The following is an 18640-nucleotide window of genomic DNA, read 5'->3' as shown; positions in this document are numbered from 1 at the left end:
TAACCTGTCGTCATTTCCTTTGATGATAAAACTTGAGTGCAAAAAGTTGATTTAAATTACTTAAAATGCTTTATTGATAAAAACTCTACAAAAATAACTTAAATTTTTACAAAAGTACAACTAGAACACATTCAGTCGATCACTGCAGCGTCTGCTTGGCACGAAGTTTCTGTAACGTTTTCTGTGAAGAGAAAAATATTCCTAAATTAACTCAGATTCAGACGACTTCAGTCCTAAAAGCAGCATATTGTGTTTACAAACGTATATTTCAGGTGTTTTCAGGTGTCTCACCTTGTGGAACTCTTTGGCCTTCAGTCTGTTTTTTGCAGAAGCTTCCTGTCGGCTCCTGACGGCTCTCTGATGCTTCACCTCCTCCAGCTGCTCGTACAGTCTGCACGCAGATTATTTAAACCATTTTGTTCTATGAATCCCACATCTTGGATATGTAATGCAAATTATCACGTTTTGGGTTCAACCCTGCAAAAATCACCCTCTCGTGGATGAAAAACAACAGTGTAAAAGGCTAAAAGATAATATAATGTTACCTCTGAGTTCTCTGGTGCATCTCAGAAACATCAAGTTTTCTTTGCTCCGGTGTGCAGATCTTCATCTCATCCACCTTCTTCAGTCTGGAATCTCTCACTGAGGAAACAGAAGAAAAACAAAACATTTTCTTCAGGAGGAAAATTATTTATTCTTTTTTGTTTAGAATAAATATATTGTTGTTTTCCCCCTCGTGTGGAAAAAGAGTGAAAATGTATTTTTCTCCTGAAAACTGTTTCTTTCGCTGCTTTTTACACAAGATTTTATCTCATGGGGGAAAAATAAAAATGTTTTTCTCCACTCGACTTCACACGAGGGAAAAAAAAAAAAAAAAGTCTCCTGAAAAACGATTTTGTAAAAGAAAGACAACACAGTACAGTAAATCCTTTTTCTCCTGGGGAAAAAAGTTTAGAAAAAAAAAAATTTCAGAATTTTTTTTTTGTTGAGAATAAATTTATTTTTTGTTTTCACACTCGTGTCGTGTCATGAAAAAACTTTCCTGTACTACATTTTACACGATTTCATTTATTTTTAGTTCCCCAATTTTCTCATCCCATCTGTGAAGATTCGTGAAAAAAAAAAAAAGGAATTCATTTTTTCCAAGTTTTCAACCAAGTGAAAAAAAAAAAAAGTTCTCCATGCGTAACTGGATGAAAAAAAAAAAAAAAAAAAAACTTTTTTTGTTGTTGAGAATATTTTTTCATTTTTTAAAAGAAGTCCCCTCATGTTTTTTTCAGGAGAAAAATATATTTTTCACTTCATTTCACACATGAGGGGACTTCTTTTAAAAAATGAAAAAATATTCTCAACAACAATAAAAGTGTTTTTTTTTTTTTTCATCCAGTTACGCATGGAGAACATTTTTTTTTTCACTTGGTTGAAAACTTGGAAAAAAATAATTTGTTTTTTTTTTTTTTTTTAAATGAAGTGAAAAATATATTTTTCTCCTGAAAAAAAAAAAAGTTTGTCTGTCATTGTAATGTGTGAAACCAAGTGATTTTTTCTTCTTTTGTTGTAAAACATTTTTTCTCCTGGGGAAAAAAAATAAAAATAAAAAATTGTTCCACACATGGGGGGGATAAAATTATCTGAAAAATTATTATTTTGTTCAAGAAAGACAGAACAGTGTACACCACAGAGCTATTTGGTGTCATGATAGAAAAAAAATATTGGCAAAAGTTTGCAAACAAGTTTTATTGGACATTTTGAAAAAAAAAGGTTTCTGGAGTATGCATCTGGAATTCAGAATAAAAATATATTTCTAAAAATAAAAAATCATTCACGACTTGGGAACTGATGGAAAATGTTTTGCCAGGATTTTCTTTTTAGTTCCTTCAAAAAAAAAAAAAAAAGTTTCCTTGGGAAAACAAGTTTAGGAGAAAAAAAAACCCCAACATTTTCCAGAAGGAAATGTCTTTTGAGAATAAATTTATTTTTTGTTTTCACACTCGTGTCGTGTCATGAAAAAAACTTTCCTGCACTACATTTTACACGATTTCATTTATTTTTAGTTCCCCAATTTTCTCGCCCCATCTGTGAAGATTTGTGAAAAAAAAAAAAAAAAAACGAATTAATTTTTTCCAAGTTTTCAACCAAGTGAAAAAAAAAAATGTTCTCCATGCGTAACTTGATGGAAAAAAAAAACAAACACTTTTTTTGTTGTTGAGAATAATTTATCTTTTAAAAGAAGTCCCCTCATGTGTGAAATGGAGTGAAAAATGTCTTTTTCTCCTGAATTTTTTTTTTCTCTAACTGTAATGTGTGAAACCAAGTGATTTTTTTTTCTTTTGTTGTAAAACATTTTTTCTCCTGGGGAAAAAAAATAAAAATAAAAAATAAAAATTTGTTCCACACATGGGGGGGGGGGGGGGGGGGGGGGCTTCTCTGAAAAATTATTATTTTACAGCACAGAGCTATTTGATCATGACGGAAAAAGTTATTGCCAAACAAGTTTTATGTGACATTTTGGAGTAAAGTTTTTGGATCATGCATCTGGAACTGAGAATAAAAAAATTAATAATTCGAATTTGTGACTTGGGAACTGGTGGAGAAAAGTTGTGCGGGATAATCTTTTAAATTCCTTACTTTAAAAAAAAAAAAAAAAAGTTTATTTTTCTCCTGGGAAAATAAGATTGGGAAAATAAACAATTTCAGGAGGAAAGTTTTTTTTTGTTTGGAATAAAATGTATTTTTTTGTTGTTGAAGTTTCTTTTGCTGCATTTTATACGATTTCTTTTATTTTTTTAGTTCCCTCATTTTTTCCCCACACATGAAAATAAATAAATTCAGAATGATTTTTTTGCATGTTTTCAACCAAATGAAAAAAAAAAAAAAAAGTTTTCTTCATGCGTGTAACTGGGTGGAGAAAAAAAAAACACTGAAACTCTTGTTGTGGTTGAGAATAATAATTAAAAAAATTTTTTTTAAAAAAAAGTCCCCTCGTGTGAAATGGAGTGAAAAATGTATTTTTCTCCTGAAAAAAAAAAAAAAAAAAAAAAAAAAAAAAAAAAGGTTTTCTGTCACCATTGCACACAAAAAAAATCTACTGGAGAAAAAAGAAAAGAAAAAAAAAACGCTTGGTTTCACACAATTTTTTTTCTTTTTCTCCTGGGAAAAGACAAGTTTGGGAAAATAAACATTTTCAGGAGGAACATTTTTTTTGTTGAGATTAAAAAAAAGGTACTTTTTGTTTTTCCCCTCGTGTGAAACAGTGAAAAATGTTTTTTTCTCCTGAATTTTTTTTCTTTCACTGCATTTTACATATGATTTTTATCTACTGGGAAAAGAAAAAAATTCTCCTGAAAAATTATTTTGTTAAATAAAGACAACAGTACACAACAGTGTACAGCACAGAGCTATTTGAATGTCATGATGATAAATATTGGCAAACAAGTTTTACGGGACATTTTGGAGTGAATTTTCTGGATAATGCATCTGGAATTAAAAATAAAAATTCATTCTTTTAAAAAAAAAAAAAAGAAGAAGAAACGTGATGAAGTGCAGCATTTACTTGAGTCACCCAATAAAATACAAAGCACAGAATATTAACTGGGGTCAGAAAAATATCCCATATTATGCTGCACTTATTTACGGAGGCCCTGAGGGGCAAAATTACATTTTTATTTTTTCCAAATGATCCGTTTTCTCAGTCTGATCTAAATTATTTTCTGTTTTTATGACTCAAGAACTGGTGGGAAAAAGTTTTTTGCCAGGATAGTTTTTCCCGCATTTCTTTTCCATTTGCGAATTAAAAAAAAAAATTAAAAAAAAATATGTGTGGAACCAAGCGGGAATTTTTTTTTTCCTTCATGCGTGAAAAAAAAAAAAAATTCCAGGAGGGGAAATTAAAAAAAATAAATAAATAAATCATAATTTTCTCCAAGCGGTTTCACACAAAAAAAATTCTGAAGAAAAACAAACAAAAAAAAAAAATTCTCCATTTCACAGATGGATTCTCATTTATTTGCTCCGGGCGATGCAAATGATGCAAACACACAAACATTTGTGGCATCGACACATTTGCGCGATTTGAAAATATTAAAAACTCGAGCGAGGATTTTGTGTGACGCAGTTTCACGAAAGCTCATCAGAGTTGACATTCACGCTATTATAGTGAAGTTTCTCTGTCTTGCCCCCCAGAATACAAATGAAGTGTAGTTGAATCAAAGTGTTAAATACCTGGAGGGGGCAGCTGGGGCTTTTTCTGCTTGATGAGTCCAGATGTCTCAGTCGTTTGGTTCTGCTCGGCCTGTCCTCCCTTTGACTTGGTCTTATGTTGAGGCTCTGACTTGGACTTCGACTTACAGCTGACTGGTTGCGAGTCTTTAGACTTCTCTCTGGCTTCAGATGGAGCTCTGACCTCAGGTGGAGTCTTGGAAAGAGCTCTTTTGGCTTTGATTTCCTTCATCCTGTGAGATGATCTCTGGATCAGAGCTCTGCGCTTCTGCTGGAAAACCTCCTGCAGGCCTCCGTCAGAAACCCACTGAATCTCCAGCAGCGTCACTGAATGAAGGGAGGGAAAGCATGAAGGCACCAATCTGCATATTTTTTAACAAATGTTGTGGAGACGAAATACAATAAAACCTCTGATTGTAACTGAACCAAACAAACAGTCTGTAAGTGTTGTGTGATTTTACCTGGCTGTGTTTGGTTCTTTCCCTCTGGAGTCTCATCCGTTAACGCAGACTCTGATCCCTAAAGAAGAAAAGGTTTGTGCTCAGAGATCAGGAGACATCTGCTGCTGAAGTCAAAATGTTGAAAGCTGTATAATCACCTCAGTCTCTTTGCCTTCCTGTCCTTCCTCCCTCGCTCCATCTGGATGTTTGTCTTCCTGAAGCTCGTCTTCATCAGTGACGGTCGTCTCTTGGTCCGGCAGCGTCGTGTCCGTCAGGCTCACTAACGTTATATCTGACTGCTCCAGGATCCCCTTCACACCGGCAGCTTCCTGAACACACAAGTTTTCACAACAAAGATGTTGTTTCCCAAAATAATCTGACATTCTTCTTCTCTTAGTAACAACAAGCAGCTGTAGCATGAAAGAGCAAAGTGCTCTTAAATTAATGTCTGAAAGATGTTTTTTTCAAAGTTGAACAAGAAAACATGATCTTACCATCATCTTCTCTGACGGAGGAACATCACTCCTCAGGTTTAAACTCTGCTCAGACTCACTGAAAGGCTCCTCTGGCTGCGACACGCTCGCTGCAGGCGCATCATCACACACGGATAGATTGGACAGACTCAGAGCTGTTAGCTCCACATCGTGAGGATGGTTCTGGGAGGTGATGAGCTGGATCAAAGACTGATCTAAGGCGGGGGAAGTCGTCACACAGCTGGACGGCTGCTCTGCTCTCAGGCACTCGGGTGACGGTTCAGACTCAACAGAAGGCGAGGAAACACTGCCGGCTCGCTGTCCTTCAGGAGATTCAGGCACATTGTGTTCGGGCAGGTGAAAGGTCATGGAGGGGTCTGCAGTCTCATTGTGGGTGACCTCAGCCAGTAGAGGGTGGAACGAGTCGGAGCCTGGAAACACTGAAAATGAGGTCACACATGAAACATAATGTGCAAACTTTTAAATGACCGTGGCTACAAACTGAGACCATAGATTGAACGTGTTGTGCATGATGATGATGATGATATACTCCGTCTGATACACCCACCTTCAGTCCTCTCTGGGCCCAGGTCTGTTGGACTGGTCTGGTTCTGCACAGTCTGGTCCTGTGGATGTGGATTCACATCTGGAACAGAGGCGCTGTGTGACGAGGCTTCAGGAGGCAACGCTGGATACGACGGCACACTGGATTCAGTTGAAACACCGAGAGCCACACGAGTTCTGTCACCTACAAACAGCAGATTAGATGATTAACTCACAAGCTTCATTTCTACATTTTCAAAAAGTGTACGAGCGTCTCAAAATGGTTGAATATTTTCACATCTTACTCTGTGAACTGAGGATTTATTTGGACCAAAACAGAGGAGATTGTGGAAACCAAGACTGTGTTGGTGAGTTTTATTTAGTTATTGTGTTTTATGACGGCTTAACGAGGTAATTAAACTCATCTTAGTTTGGTAAAAGACAGAATCTTGAATCTCACAAACTGCCCCTTTAATACTTTACTGCACATTTCCGATAACTCAAACAATCCTTTTACCTGAGCTCCCACTGTGCTGACCTGCAGACTCATCCAGCTCCCCAACCAGCGGCCTCATCCGGCTCTCCTCCGGCTCTCCGTCCAACCACGAGGCCGACCGCTCCGACACCATCTGACCCATCAGCTGACCCGCGTAAAAGTCCTGCCCACCGCTCAGCCAATGCGAGCCGGACTGATGGGAGAGTCGACCAATCATCCGACTCAGAGTGGAATCCCATCCGCCTTGATCCAGGCTCACTGAGGGAACCGGCACACCTGGTAGCTGACCAATCACAGACGAGTGAGCCGACGGTTGACCGACCAGCTGCTCCATGGCCGAGTCCCTGTGGTCAGCAGCCAGACAGGAGGACTGGTCTGTCAGCTGGCCAATCAGAGGTCGGAAAGAGTCCTGAAGTGATTGGTCCTCGCCTGAGAAGTGCTCCAGGATCGGATCGTCTGTATCGTCCCATTCCTGCAGCAACGGACAAAACATCGAGTGAATGCTGGGTAACAAATAATATACTAACAAACTGACTGATATTGGCCTATCACAGATATTTTCATATAGGCATACGGTTTGTCCAAAACATAGTGCAGAAAAAGATGCTTGAGTAATTTATAGTGATTGATTTAATATGATTGAGATTGACTAACCTGATCACTCCTCTGTGCTCCTGCTGTGTTTGATGGAAGAGTCGGACTCACTGCAGAGTTTTCATCGTCCCGTCTCGTCTCTGAGACCTGAACCAACGACTGCTGAGAAACTGAAGAGTCCGGTTCCTCCACAAACGAGCCCCGCCTGTCTGCAGAACAACAACAAGGGAAATAAGACACTGAACTGACATTGTAAAAAAGTCTTCTGGAATAAAAACACTGATTTATGTGCAACGAGCGAGCAAGGCCTGTTTAAACTAAAGCAAACACTGTTACAGTCAAGTAACTTGTACTATCCCACTTAAAAAAGGTGTTTGCACAGATGCCATCTAAAATAAAGAGGCATCACTGTAATAAATGTCCAGTATGTGTACCTGTGGTTTTCCCAGTGGTGCTGAGGGAGAAATTCAGCTCTCTTGTGTATCTGTCTATAATCTGCTGGATGCTGCTTTCATTAAACAGAGACTCGACGTTAACGGCAGGATGAACTGCAGCCGAGCTGTCCTCGACACTGAAGCTTTGACCGGACGAAGAGGAGGAGGCGTCGAGTAAACCTGCCGCTCGTCTTTGTTCCAAACGATCGAGGGGAGAGGATTTATCTGATGAAGTGAGAGAAGAAAGATGTCATGTTGTTTATATCAGATTCTCTCACACGTGAAGCTGAACAGGCAACTTTTCTGATGTTTCTGTTGTTAACGCCACAAGATTCAAAAAAGCACAAATGACGACAAAACCACCGTACCTAACAAAACACACTCGTGCTGTCCCTCACCAGGGATTTGCTCAGGATCGGTGGTGATGTAGCTGCCGGTGGAGATGGTGGTGGAGGAGAGGCAGTCAGAATCACGAGGCCTGTGTGCAGACTGACACACAAAATAAAGTGTCAGGCAGATGAAACGCAACACACTCAGGAAACCCACACTTGTGCAAACACAGTTACGAGTGTGGCATTCTGGAATGAACAATACAAAACGCACACACCGGGTCTTATTGGCTGTGTTGGAAGAAGAATTCAGATCATTTACTTTCCTAAAAAGTAGCCGTCTCGTTACGCAGAATGCCCCCAATTAAGCGTTGTGACGTGTAAAATAACAGAGTGAAACTAAAATTACCGCATCAGGGTTGTAAACAGCACGGAGGCGTAAATAAAGTATATCTGCTTTTATTGCTGCCAAAACTGGAGTCGTTAAAATTTCATCAACACGATCTTAAAAAGGCAAAATTAGAATTTTTGTTTCTAACATTCAACTTACTTTTATTTTACGACGTTCGTGCACACAGACTCACTGAGCTCAGTTCAAGTGTAGAAACCATCATGAAACGTAATTTTAGTTAAATACACTTCAGGTTCGGTAAAATTTTACATCATCGCTCATCAGACAGACGAACAAACGCACACAAAGACATGATCAGACTCACACACACATTCACACTTATACGTGAAGATTTAATGGCTCAATATTTAGGTGTTATTGTCAGTGATTAAAGAAGAAGTCAGCTCCCTGTAAGTGTTTTATTATTGTTCTGTATATTAATGTGTAAAATAAAAGTGAAAAAAAATGGATTAATATCTGTACATTCGTCTTTCTATAGCTGCCGAAACTGACTGTTTAAATTTGCGTTAGTTTACAACATGTACATGCACACAGACTCACTGAGCTCAGTTCAAGTGTAGAAACCATCATGAAACGTATTTTAGTTAAATACACTTCAGGTTCGGTAAATTTTACATCATCGCTCATCAGACACAGAGACGAACAAACGCACACAAAAGACATTAGCAGACTTACACTCTTTCATACACATTCACTCCATACAGGCAGACACACACACACAAGACACAGACGGACACAAAAAAGCTTCTCAAGCGCAATCACAGGCCGAGGCAGATGTTTTCACCCAGCGCTCAGATTTGGCTACTTTTCATCATCGATCCACAACATGTGAACCTCAGAGTGAAGTGAAAAAGATGCAGAAAACATGGTGATAATATGCAGCGAAATCATCTTGTTCATCTGTTTCTGACGTGTTATCACTGTAGAGAATGATGTTAAAGCATCACTCCGACTGCAGCTGCACAGGAAACAAAACTAGTATTAAAGTAACGAGCAGAAACAGAAACAGGAAGATGTTATTTCACTGCATATAGACCAAAACTCTTCTTTCCCTTGTAACTTTCTACTCAGCCTCTGCTGCAGAAGCTGATGACGTGTTCCAAGGGAAAGAATAAGTGTTGTTTGTCTTCAGCTGGCCTGGTTACCTCTGTGGGGGATCTGTAGCTTGTGACTGCAGGACCGGAGTAGTCAGCTCCTCTCCCAGAGTCAGAGGAAGGAGGCGAGATTATCCTCCGGACCAAATCTGGAAAAAAATAAAAATGTTCCAACTAAGTGGGAAATCTACAGAAGCCCTGAGGGGCAAGTGGAGATGATGTTTTTCTCCTGATCGATTTTCTAAGTCTGATTTAAATAGTTTTCTCTCCTGTGTGTATGACTCGAGAAAAACGTTTTGCCAGAATAATTTTTCTAAGTTCCTTAATTTCCCTTCATGTGTGAAAGCAAAATGATATGGATATTTTTTTCTTCCATGTGAGAAACTTATTTATAACTTAAATTATTTCAAGGAGATTTTTTTTCCTTCTGTGTGAAACAGTGAAAAAAAATCTTTTCATGAGAAAACAATTTTTATTTTGTATTTTTTCAAAAATCTTTTTTTTTCTCAACTTGTGCGAAACCCAGTGAAATATATTTTTACAGGAGAATTTTTTGTAGCGCTCATTTTTCAAAGTGTTTGAAAAAAATTTGGTTTCACAGGGAAAATAAAAAAATCTCTGGAAATAATTGGTGTGGTGTGGTCTCTGGGATAATTTTCCTTCTATCGATATTTGTGATCACCTGCCCTCTACGTACCGGACTCTGAGGATTCTGGAGACGTTCCTGCCCCCATCAGCAGCCTCTCTCTCCAGACGAGATAGCTGGACCTCTCCGAGCTCGTCCCGGAGCCGGCTCGTCTTTCAGCTGTCCGCTGCTCACTGCCGGATGAAGATGGCGTCTGCAGAGTTCTGTCAGAGGCCACAGATGATTCTGATTCTTCCTGTGGATCCCAGTCCACATTGTGTGAGGGGACCCTCGCACCTTCTTCAAGGCCTGGATATCACAAAAGGCAACAATCAGATAAGCGGATTCTTCTCCATGGATTGCCGAATGGTTTGGGAACGTGTGATTCATGTGTTTGAGCCTGAACGGACCTGTGATCTGGCTGCTGTTGACCGTCGTCTCCACCTCCTGAATAGCACTGAGCTCATGTTGTTCAGTCATTCCCATGATGCCCAGCCTGACGCGTGTCACTGGAGGCTTTGGTGCTCGAGGAGGAAGGAGGACTGCTGAGGGGAGGGATGACGCCGGGGAAGGTCCAATGGGAACATCACCCTGAGAGACGGGATCTTAAGAGGAAACATAAGAGCATACGTTGGCATTTCATTTTCAACAATAAGGATTGTCTGGGGCAAGAAAAATGCCACATCGGGACTAGTTAAATTAGCAACTCGGTACAAAAAGAATAAAACACATAATTTCCAGAGGTAATAATGGAAATAGCTGAGGAGTGAGTATCTCTAATCCTTCTCATCTGTCGAGTTGCACATGCGCAGTAACAATTGGCCTCTTGTCGTCTTGAAACACATCGATTACTTCTGCAACAGGAATTTAGTTTGGTGGTATTGAGGATGTGAGCAAAAAACTATGTATTGCGCAGTTTGCAAAAATGTTCAAAGCAAGGCAGATAATGAACAATTAACTTCAGTCTCTCCGCTTACCGCTTATACATAAAACAATTTGTAAAGTGTCATGTAAAAACTGATTGAGAAAGAATACGTGTAGAAAAAAAACCCATTAACGTTGAACCTTGTTCCAAATAAATCCATCCATTAAAATTTAGATAACCAGAACTGAATGAAACAGCAAAAGGGCAACGATGATGAGGACGACTCATCAGTCCTCAGATCAGAAAGACGTTTAGACAAGAGCAGGGTCAATAATGTGGAAAAAGCTGCGTGTCTGTTACCCGTCTCACCACTGTTGGGGGACAGTTGCTGAGGGGAGTCCTCTCTCTCCTGAGGGTCTTCAAGATGTGATAAAGTTCCTCCATTACTCTCCTCTATAGCTCTCAGCAGGGACGCCAGTAATTTAAGACGGGTCTGATTGATGTTCTCTGAAACCAACGCTTCACTGGCAGCTTCAGGAGCCGACTGTGGGAGAGAAAATGGCAGGAAAGACGGCACTTCAGCAGAGTTAATCCTCTGAATCTTTAAATCTTATTTCTTCAGACTGCTGCAGTTTTATCTTTCTTAGATTTGTGTAGAAACAAACAATCTAGGATGCGTCTACAGTACTGCAACAACAACAACCAGGGCAGTAACCCCTCACTTACTGGTGCATCTGTTTGAATCAGAGCCTGTAACGTCTCCTTCTGTCGCCTCATCTGCGTCATCTCCACCTCCTGTCTCTGCCTCTCCTCTTCTTGTCGTCTCTGCTGCAGCACCATCGCCTCCCTCTGCTCCTGCACCCGTCTCTGCACCTCCTGCAGCTCCTGTCTCTGCCTCTCCTGCAGCACCATCGCCTCCCTCGGCTCCTGCAGCTCCCGCCTCTGCCTCTCCTCTTCTTGTCTCTGCTGCAGCACCATCACCTCCCTCTGCTCCTGCACCCGTCTCTGCACCTCCTGCAGCTCCTGTCTCTGCCTCTCCTCTTCTTGTCTCTGCTCCTGCAGCTCCCGTCTCTGCCTCTCCTCTTCTTGTCTCTGCTGCAGCACCATCGCCTCCCTCTGCTCCTGCACCCGTCTCTGCACCTCCTGCAGCTCCTGTCTCTGCTGCAGCACCATCACCTCCCTCTGCACCTCCTGTCTCTGCCTCCCCTCTTCTTGTCTCTGCTGCAGCACCATCGCCTCCCTCTGCACCTGCACCCGTCTCTGCACCTCCTGCAGCTCCTGTCTCTGCTGCAGCACCATCACCTCCCTCTGCACCTCCTGTCTCTGCCTCTCCTCTTCTTGTCTCTGCTGCAGCAACATCACCTCCCTCTGCACCTCCTGTCTCTGCCTCTCCTCTTCTTGTCTCTGCTGCAGCAACATCACCTCCCTCTGCTCCTGCACCCGTCTCTGCCTCTCCATGTCGTCGCCTCTGGGGCTCAGGGACCCAGTTTGAAGGGAGTCATGTGGGAAGGTTGCAGGCTGAATCACTGCATGGCTCTGAACCAGAGGTATCCTGCCTGTGATGCTCGGGCTAAGAGCTCTGATTGGATCAGAGGTTGGCTGTAGTGGGATGCTGGCTGAGTGATGTGTTGTGATCAGTTTGTAAGGCTCTTTGGTGGCTGAGGAGGGCCTCACTCTGTCTGGAAGGTGCTCTGTCACTCTCTCCATGATGTTTTCAGTCAGCCAGGCAGAGACGTCTGGTCTCTGGTTCCTGAGACTGTTTGAAGCTGACTCCACTTCAGCCCCCTGCAACCTGGAGCAAACCCTCAAACTGGAGCCGGGAAGCTGTGGAAGTGAAGCCGACATGTCAGACTCTCTTGTGGGAGCGTCCACAGAGATTTGTGGTTTGGGATGGATGTATACAGGCACTGCTGCAGGTGTAAAGAGTGGCAGAGGAGCTGGAAGATGTGCAGGCCGAGTATTCTGCAGAGGAGGGTGAACGAGGCCTGGAGGTACGACAGCAGACTGCATCTTTGTCATGTTGTAACGAATCTGTAGGGCTCGCTGGTATTCCTCCAGGCGCTGACGAGCAACTTCCACTGATCTCTGGTGAACTCTGAAATAAACAGTTGGTCAAAGAGAAGAGTCAAGTCAGTTTCATTTATAAAGCCTAATATCACAAATTTAAATATCTGCCATCAATAATATCTAAAGAGAAAAGGTCACGTTTTCTGTACTCAATTGAGTAAAAATCGTTTAAAATTCTGGTATCGAGACAACTTTACTGCATTCTTTAAAGAATCTGTGATAAATATCATGAAGATAAAAGTACATATGAAGGGTTACAGCTCTACTTTCAAGAATAACTGCATAGAAAAGTGGTGAAAGTGAGTCATTAATCACAAAAAGTAGTTTAACTTCAGGCTTTAACAAACCTGTTTTGTTCCAACAGCCGCTGTTGATATTCTCGAATCCTTCTGGCGTGGTCGTCTTCACCTGGAGGGGGCACGAGCTGCAGATTGCAGAGGAGGAGGAATTATTAATGACTGAAGGTTGTTATAGGATTATCTTAAAAAAGGACAACCAGCAATACTTGTTAATTTGACGAGAATATTGATAATATAAATATATTCTCCCATCAACCAGGATCAGATCATAACTCAGAATGATGGATGCCAACAAATGAGACAACTAGTAGTAGTTTTTAACTTAATCAAAGGCCTACCTCAGTGGCTGGTCCAGGACTGACAGAGGGGATTTCCTGGTCATGAACAGGTACTTCAGGTGGTTTAATAATAGGCACTTCCTGGGTCACAACAGCCTTCAGGTGTTCCCTCTCCTGCTGGGCCTCGAGCAGCATCTGCTCCAGTTGGGCCTTCTGCTTTTCCAGCTCCTGAAGCAAAACCACCTGCTGCTGCTTCTCCCGCTCCAGCTCCTCTGCCTGAACAAAAACAAAAAACAAGGGTTAGGTATAATAAAATCTATCTGATCCTAAGTGCTATATCGCAGGCAACTGGACTCGTTTCAGTTTCAGTATCTGGTTCCTGGACCAGGCATGCAGGTCTCTCCATCAGCACCTCTTCCTCCTGTAGAATCCATTCTTCAGAGGATCAACGTTCTCCACATGAATTCCCCAAAAGCCCAGAATGAGGCTCCTGTGTTCCTCTGCTGGATGTAGATACAACATCCTCCAGCCCAGAATATGTTCAACCTCATTTTGCTTTTAAATATTCTTCAGTATGTCGGGTCCAGAACAGAGAATCAAGCCACCGTCTGCAGTTGTTTTATGTTCAAAGCAGAAAGGAATGAAAACAGGAGTGTGTTGTGACCCGCACAACACACTCCTGTTTTAGGGGCTGGACTAATGAAGTAATCAGGAACACCTGCATCAATCAATTCTGACCAATCATTAAAAAAAACACATGAAGTTATTGAGACAAAACAGAACCAGGCTTTGGATTCTTTGAAGAACTATATAGTGAACAGAATAAGAGGATTTGTTGATTTGTTATCTGATACCTCGATGTGACATAAAGCTCAACACTCAGTCATCAACTTTCTGCTTCTTATAGTTTAATTCTGTGCTATACGTGTGCTATTTGAGCAGGATACTAAATCAAAAATCATTCTGTACTGTAAAGTTTTTTAGTGCCACCTTAACCCTGGAAGAAATTTCAGCTCCCGTTCACATGTGCAACTAAAAACTGAATCTCCTCTTGGTTATTTCTCATAAACAGATAACAGATAATAATTGCTTTTTAAAATAAAGAAATTCAGAACAGCATTTATACCCTTTTCTTCCGTTCTTCTTCAAATTCTTGGATTATGTGGGCAAAATCAGGACGTAGAGTTTCTGCTGCGGCTGACTGCTCTGTTGTCTCCATCGCTGCTGGAATTACATATAAAAAAACAGAAATAATCATTTTCACTTGTCTCTCACAACAACTAGATATTTACTCTGTTTCACTCAGGGATGAGTCTCTGAGACACAAAAAAGGAACAGATCTCACATCAGAGACGAATGAAGAAGTGCTGCACAATTAATCAAAATATTATTGTGTAATATCCAAACCTCAGCTGGTCAAATGTGTGAAACAGCTTTACAGAAGAGAGCTGAGAAACCTTCAAAATAAAAATATACCACATTGTGTACGACCTTCCAAAATGTATTTTATTTCAGTTAATGACAGTGAGTGACTGACCAGGTGGTGAGCGGTCAGGCTCAGACAGCTCGATGGGGGGTTGTTGCTGTTTCTCCTCGCTGGTCAGAGAACCTGTGTCGATTGTTGTGTCTCGCTCTGGGATCTGATCGGTGATGCCGGTCGGTGAATGGGCTGCAGGGACGTCACTGTTGCCTTCAGCCCAGTGGTTCCTCTGGGTCCTGATACGATCCAGGAGTTTCTTCAACGCCCGGCGAGGAGCTGGTCTGGAGGGCTCCACTGAAAGTAAAAAAACAGAACGCATTTCAAGATACGTTTCATCGGACAGTAAGGCTGTATTCAGGGCTGGAGGATGGAAGCATTTACATCATGTATATATTCAGGTCTGTGTATCAATTTTGTCTAAAAGCCAAGAAGTAACTGCCATTTTTTGTGAGAAAAATCTTGTAACAATCCTTAAAAACTAAACTTGAATTTAGTTTTTTGTGTATCTGTGCTTCGTTTCACCTTGAGAAGATGTTTCCGGCTCAGTGCTCCCAGCTTCTTGCTCAGTGTCATGTTGTGTGTTTTCTGTTCCCGGTGTGGCGTCTTCATCCACCGTGACGTCCAGCTCTCGGTCCTGGCTGCCTGTGGACAGAGCTGGCAGAGGCTCTGGTACCAGCTGGACCACCAGGTCCCCCTTAACCCCTGAGATCAGACACAGTCAAGGTTTACAAGCTCTATTAAACCATTCAACTTTCTGGCTACTTCAGAATTATTTGCATAGTTTTAACAAGAGCTACGAGCATTAGAAAGAAATGACAAAGACTTGTCTTGGTGACCATTTCTTCCAAAACACATTGATAGTTAAATAGTCCAGCCCTGAGCAGTCCTTACTCCTCTCTCCGGTGTACATGTCCTCAAAGGCGAACTCCATCTCCCTCTGGAAGTCCTCTCTCGTCTCCTGTCTCTTGTAGAGAGGCTGGAAGATCTGAGGAGGCATCTGTGACACCTGCTGTCTCCTCCTCAGCAGGTCTGTCTGCTGCATGTGCTCCAGCTCAACAAGCAGCCGCTCACGATCCTGAAGGAGATCATAGAAAACAGATCTGACACAAAAAGCTAAAACATTGAACATTTCTGGTCTCTTTTGATAAGTAACAAGACTATGAAACATGTTATGGGGAAATCTTTTGATCCTAGTATTAAACCAAACCACTATGATATTTTTATTATATGAAAAGTCAGTCTGCAGTGTTTGCAACAGCGAGAGGAAATCATTTGTCAGATTTACACGAACAATTCTGGTGTCTATCTCCTCATCAGGTAACAGGTAAGTCATACCTGCACGAGATGTTCCCTCTTTAGAGCCTGCTTCCCTCTGAGACGAGCCTTCTCCAGCTGCTCCTCTCTCCTCCTCTTCTCCTCCCTCTGTAACTCCTGCAGCCTCCTCGCCTCCAGCTCAGCTCCCTCATGAGCATCAGGCTGCAAACACATACAGATTAAACAACTCTGACAGGAGCAGGGCTAACAAAACGTTGGTTTAGAAGCATAAAATAATCAGAGATCTTACCTGCTCCATGTCCACCTCTCTGTCCACTGTTCCCCCAGACATGTGGTAATATGTGGCAGCGAAGGCACTCACGTCAGATTTCTTTACTACGTGTAGCTTCTTGCATTCAATGTTCTGCTTGAGCAAGAAAAGACAAAGTTACTTTGACTCCACACAAAACCTACACCGTGCCACATGTGTACAGACAAAAGTACTTCAGGAGAGAATCACTGTAATTCATAAACTGATCAAATCACCTGGATGGGGTTCGGGGGAGGCGGGGGGAGACTCGCCACTTTTGCTGCTCTTTCCTTTTCTGCCTGTAGGGCCTTCTTCCTGGCATTGATAGATCTACAGAAAAGCAAAGAAATAGACTTAATGTTCAGTTAATTGTGGTTAAATTCAAACATATAAATGTTTATGATGCTGCTCACCGGCTCTGTTTCTCATGGTCTTTAAGCCTCTGTGATTTGAGCTCCTTCAGTGCCTCTCGATAACGCTCCTCTGCTTTGATGTGGTTCTCCTCCTCCCTCTGAGCTATGGCTGCCAGGTCGGGTTCCTTGTGCAAAGGGAATCAAATTACACCAGTTCAATGAGTCGGCGTTGTCTAGTGATGGTGTTGATCACATTTTGGTTTGCAGACATTCTCCTTGATTTGGCCTCCAAATTCATCTTACATCTTACAATCACTATTGACCAAAATGTCCTGAAGGGTCTTGATGGCTTCATTAACGGGTGTATTGTCTTCATTCAGCAACAGAAACTGTGGTTAATAAACACAAGGTCTTACTGGTTTCAGACTGCTGTTATCTTACATTTTCTTTAGCACTCCTGTGTCCCTGACCGAGAAGCTGGAGGCTCTCCTCGTATAATTTCTGCAGTGCGTTTAGCTTCTCCCTCTGCTGTCGTTCCCAGTCCTCCCTCAGCTCCTCCTCCAGCTTCTCCAGCTCACGCTGCCGTCTCTGCTCAACCTCCCGGCGGATCTGCAGCGCGATGTCTCGCTGCTGCTCCCGCACCTGGGTGTCAAAGCAAAATACATATGCATATTGCGTCTTGAAATAACCATCTAGTTTGAAATTGTCCAGAGGGGTGTTTTTCACAAAGCTGTTTCATGACACCAAATCAGAATCGGTCAAACCTGGTTTGAGAACCATTTGACAGAGAGCCGAGACATCAAGATCCCATACATTCACAATAAAGAAAACTGATGTGTTAGAGGAGGAAACTGATGTTAACCGTCAAAGAATGAAGTAAGAGTATGAGTACCTTTTTCTGACAAATCAACTCAGTCCTGATCAAATCTGCTGTTTGCTCAGTTTGTTGCAGCACTGCTGTGATTATGTCACTATGGGTTTGAGTCCAATAAGATTAACGTGAACTTTCATTGCATCATAAGTGCTGCAAATTACATTATTGTGCAAGATGAGTAAGATGCAACACAACATGAATGACCGCAAATAGGGCCCATTCCTGCTAATTTATTTGACAGCAAGAAATGAAGATAATTTGCATCTATTAGGAAATAAAGTTCTCTGTCAGTTGGCAGCCTCAAAGAGGTTATCATGTTGTTTTTTGAACAACTACAATTGATTGTCGGCTCTTTTAGTGTTTTTAAGCAAACAGACTTCTGGATGTGTGTTTCTGTAATTTCACCTAAGTGATATTTAAAGTGTAAACTGCTGGTAAAAAACTAAATAGGTAGCTACAGTCATGGGTCAAAGTTGTTTATTGGTTTTATTCCATTGCAGAGCACAACATATGTAGACTTGAATACCTTGGACATCTTCTCTAAAACAGACATGAGCTTCTCTTCTTTATGAAACATAATTTCCTGACAGCGAGCCAGAGGTACAAAATAAGACCTGGCTTAACTGGTAATCTTTCTAAATGAAACATACCTCTGGTGACACCATGAGAAGCTGTCAGGTGGACAGGAATCACGGACATGAAGTGAAGCAGAAAGCTGAGACACAACAGAAAGAAACTTGTTGTTATCATCGCACATTACCTGCTGTATGCGCAGTTTTCTCCTCCTTTCATGTTCCTCTCGTATTATCCTCGCCTCTTCGTTGGGACTGAGTCTTAAACGAGCCACTTTTCTCTTCATTTTCTTGAAATACGCTGCTGGACATTTCCCAGAAACATCCTCCGTTAGCCGTGCTAAGGGTTAGCTACTGTTGGCTAACTTAGCTTCACTGTGTTGCAGGCGTTCAGTCCCATTACACATTTATAGGAGACATTCAAAATGTAAAAGAAACGCAAAATAATCCAGGAAAGAGCCACAAATGAGCCGGAAAGAGATCAATTCAACCCCAGAAGGTTTGTTTATCATCTGAAATCCATGCCAACCTAAAAAAAAACGACTGGACGTTTTTGTCCTGAACGTCACATCCGGTTGTTTAAACTGCCCGCCGTGTCCGTCTCGTATTGATGTATATTTTCTTGGTTCC

The 18640-nt window shown here is 41.6% G+C and overlaps 1 protein-coding gene across 6 annotated transcripts; it reads right to left on the bottom strand.

Moving 5' to 3' along the window:
• Positions 1 to 46: 46 nt before the first annotated feature.
• Positions 47 to 18560, bottom strand: cep295 (centrosomal protein 295). Of its 6 annotated transcripts, none has more exons than XM_073483970.1 (30): positions 18199 to 18560; positions 17006 to 17206; positions 16625 to 16749; positions 16448 to 16541; positions 16212 to 16325; positions 15983 to 16123; positions 15539 to 15722; positions 15170 to 15349; positions 14705 to 14941; positions 14294 to 14391; positions 13228 to 13443; positions 12938 to 13014; positions 11535 to 12618; positions 11250 to 11489; positions 10884 to 11067; positions 10069 to 10263; positions 9731 to 9967; positions 9085 to 9182; positions 7567 to 7687; positions 7199 to 7423; positions 6825 to 6973; positions 6192 to 6642; positions 5700 to 5879; positions 5153 to 5571; positions 4817 to 4987; positions 4680 to 4737; positions 4222 to 4545; positions 546 to 642; positions 292 to 391; positions 47 to 181 (listed from the first exon to the last, which is right to left on the bottom strand). In XM_073483970.1, the coding sequence occupies exons 1-30, from the start codon at positions 18295 to 18297 to the stop codon at positions 140 to 142; spliced, it is 6141 nt and encodes a 2046-aa protein (XP_073340071.1). In that variant the 5' UTR covers positions 18298 to 18560; the 3' UTR covers positions 47 to 139. The 6 variants fall into 6 exon arrangements, with proteins under 6 accessions (XP_073340071.1, XP_073340081.1, XP_073340090.1 ...); XM_073483980.1 differs by having other exon boundaries at positions 11250 to 11447; XM_073483989.1 differs by having other exon boundaries at positions 11250 to 11825; positions 11946 to 12618.
• Between the last annotated feature and the right edge of the window lie 80 nt (positions 18561 to 18640).

This window comes from Pagrus major, chromosome 2 (assembly GCF_040436345.1).
Source record: "Pagrus major chromosome 2, Pma_NU_1.0".
Taxonomy (NCBI): Eukaryota; Metazoa; Chordata; class Actinopteri; order Spariformes; family Sparidae; genus Pagrus; species Pagrus major.
Note: the sequence above shows the minus strand (reverse complement) of the source record. Positions and strands in the feature narration are given on the sequence as shown.

What these genes read in the sequence shown, in the direction of transcription:
- cep295 (XM_073483947.1), bottom strand. Translation starts at nt 18,297, where the DNA reads ATGAAGAGAAAAGTGGCTCGTTTAAGACTCAGTCCCAACGAAGAGGCG. An exon ending in GACCATGAGAAACAGAGCCG is followed by an intron (nt 16,542 to 16,624) that starts GTGAGCAGCATC and finishes GCTTTTCTGTAG; the next exon opens with ATCTATCAATGCCAGGAAGA. An exon ending in TCCAGAATCCTCAGAGTCCG is followed by an intron (nt 9,183 to 9,730) that starts GTACGTAGAGGG and finishes ATTTTTTTCCAG; the next exon opens with ATTTGGTCCGGAGGATAATC.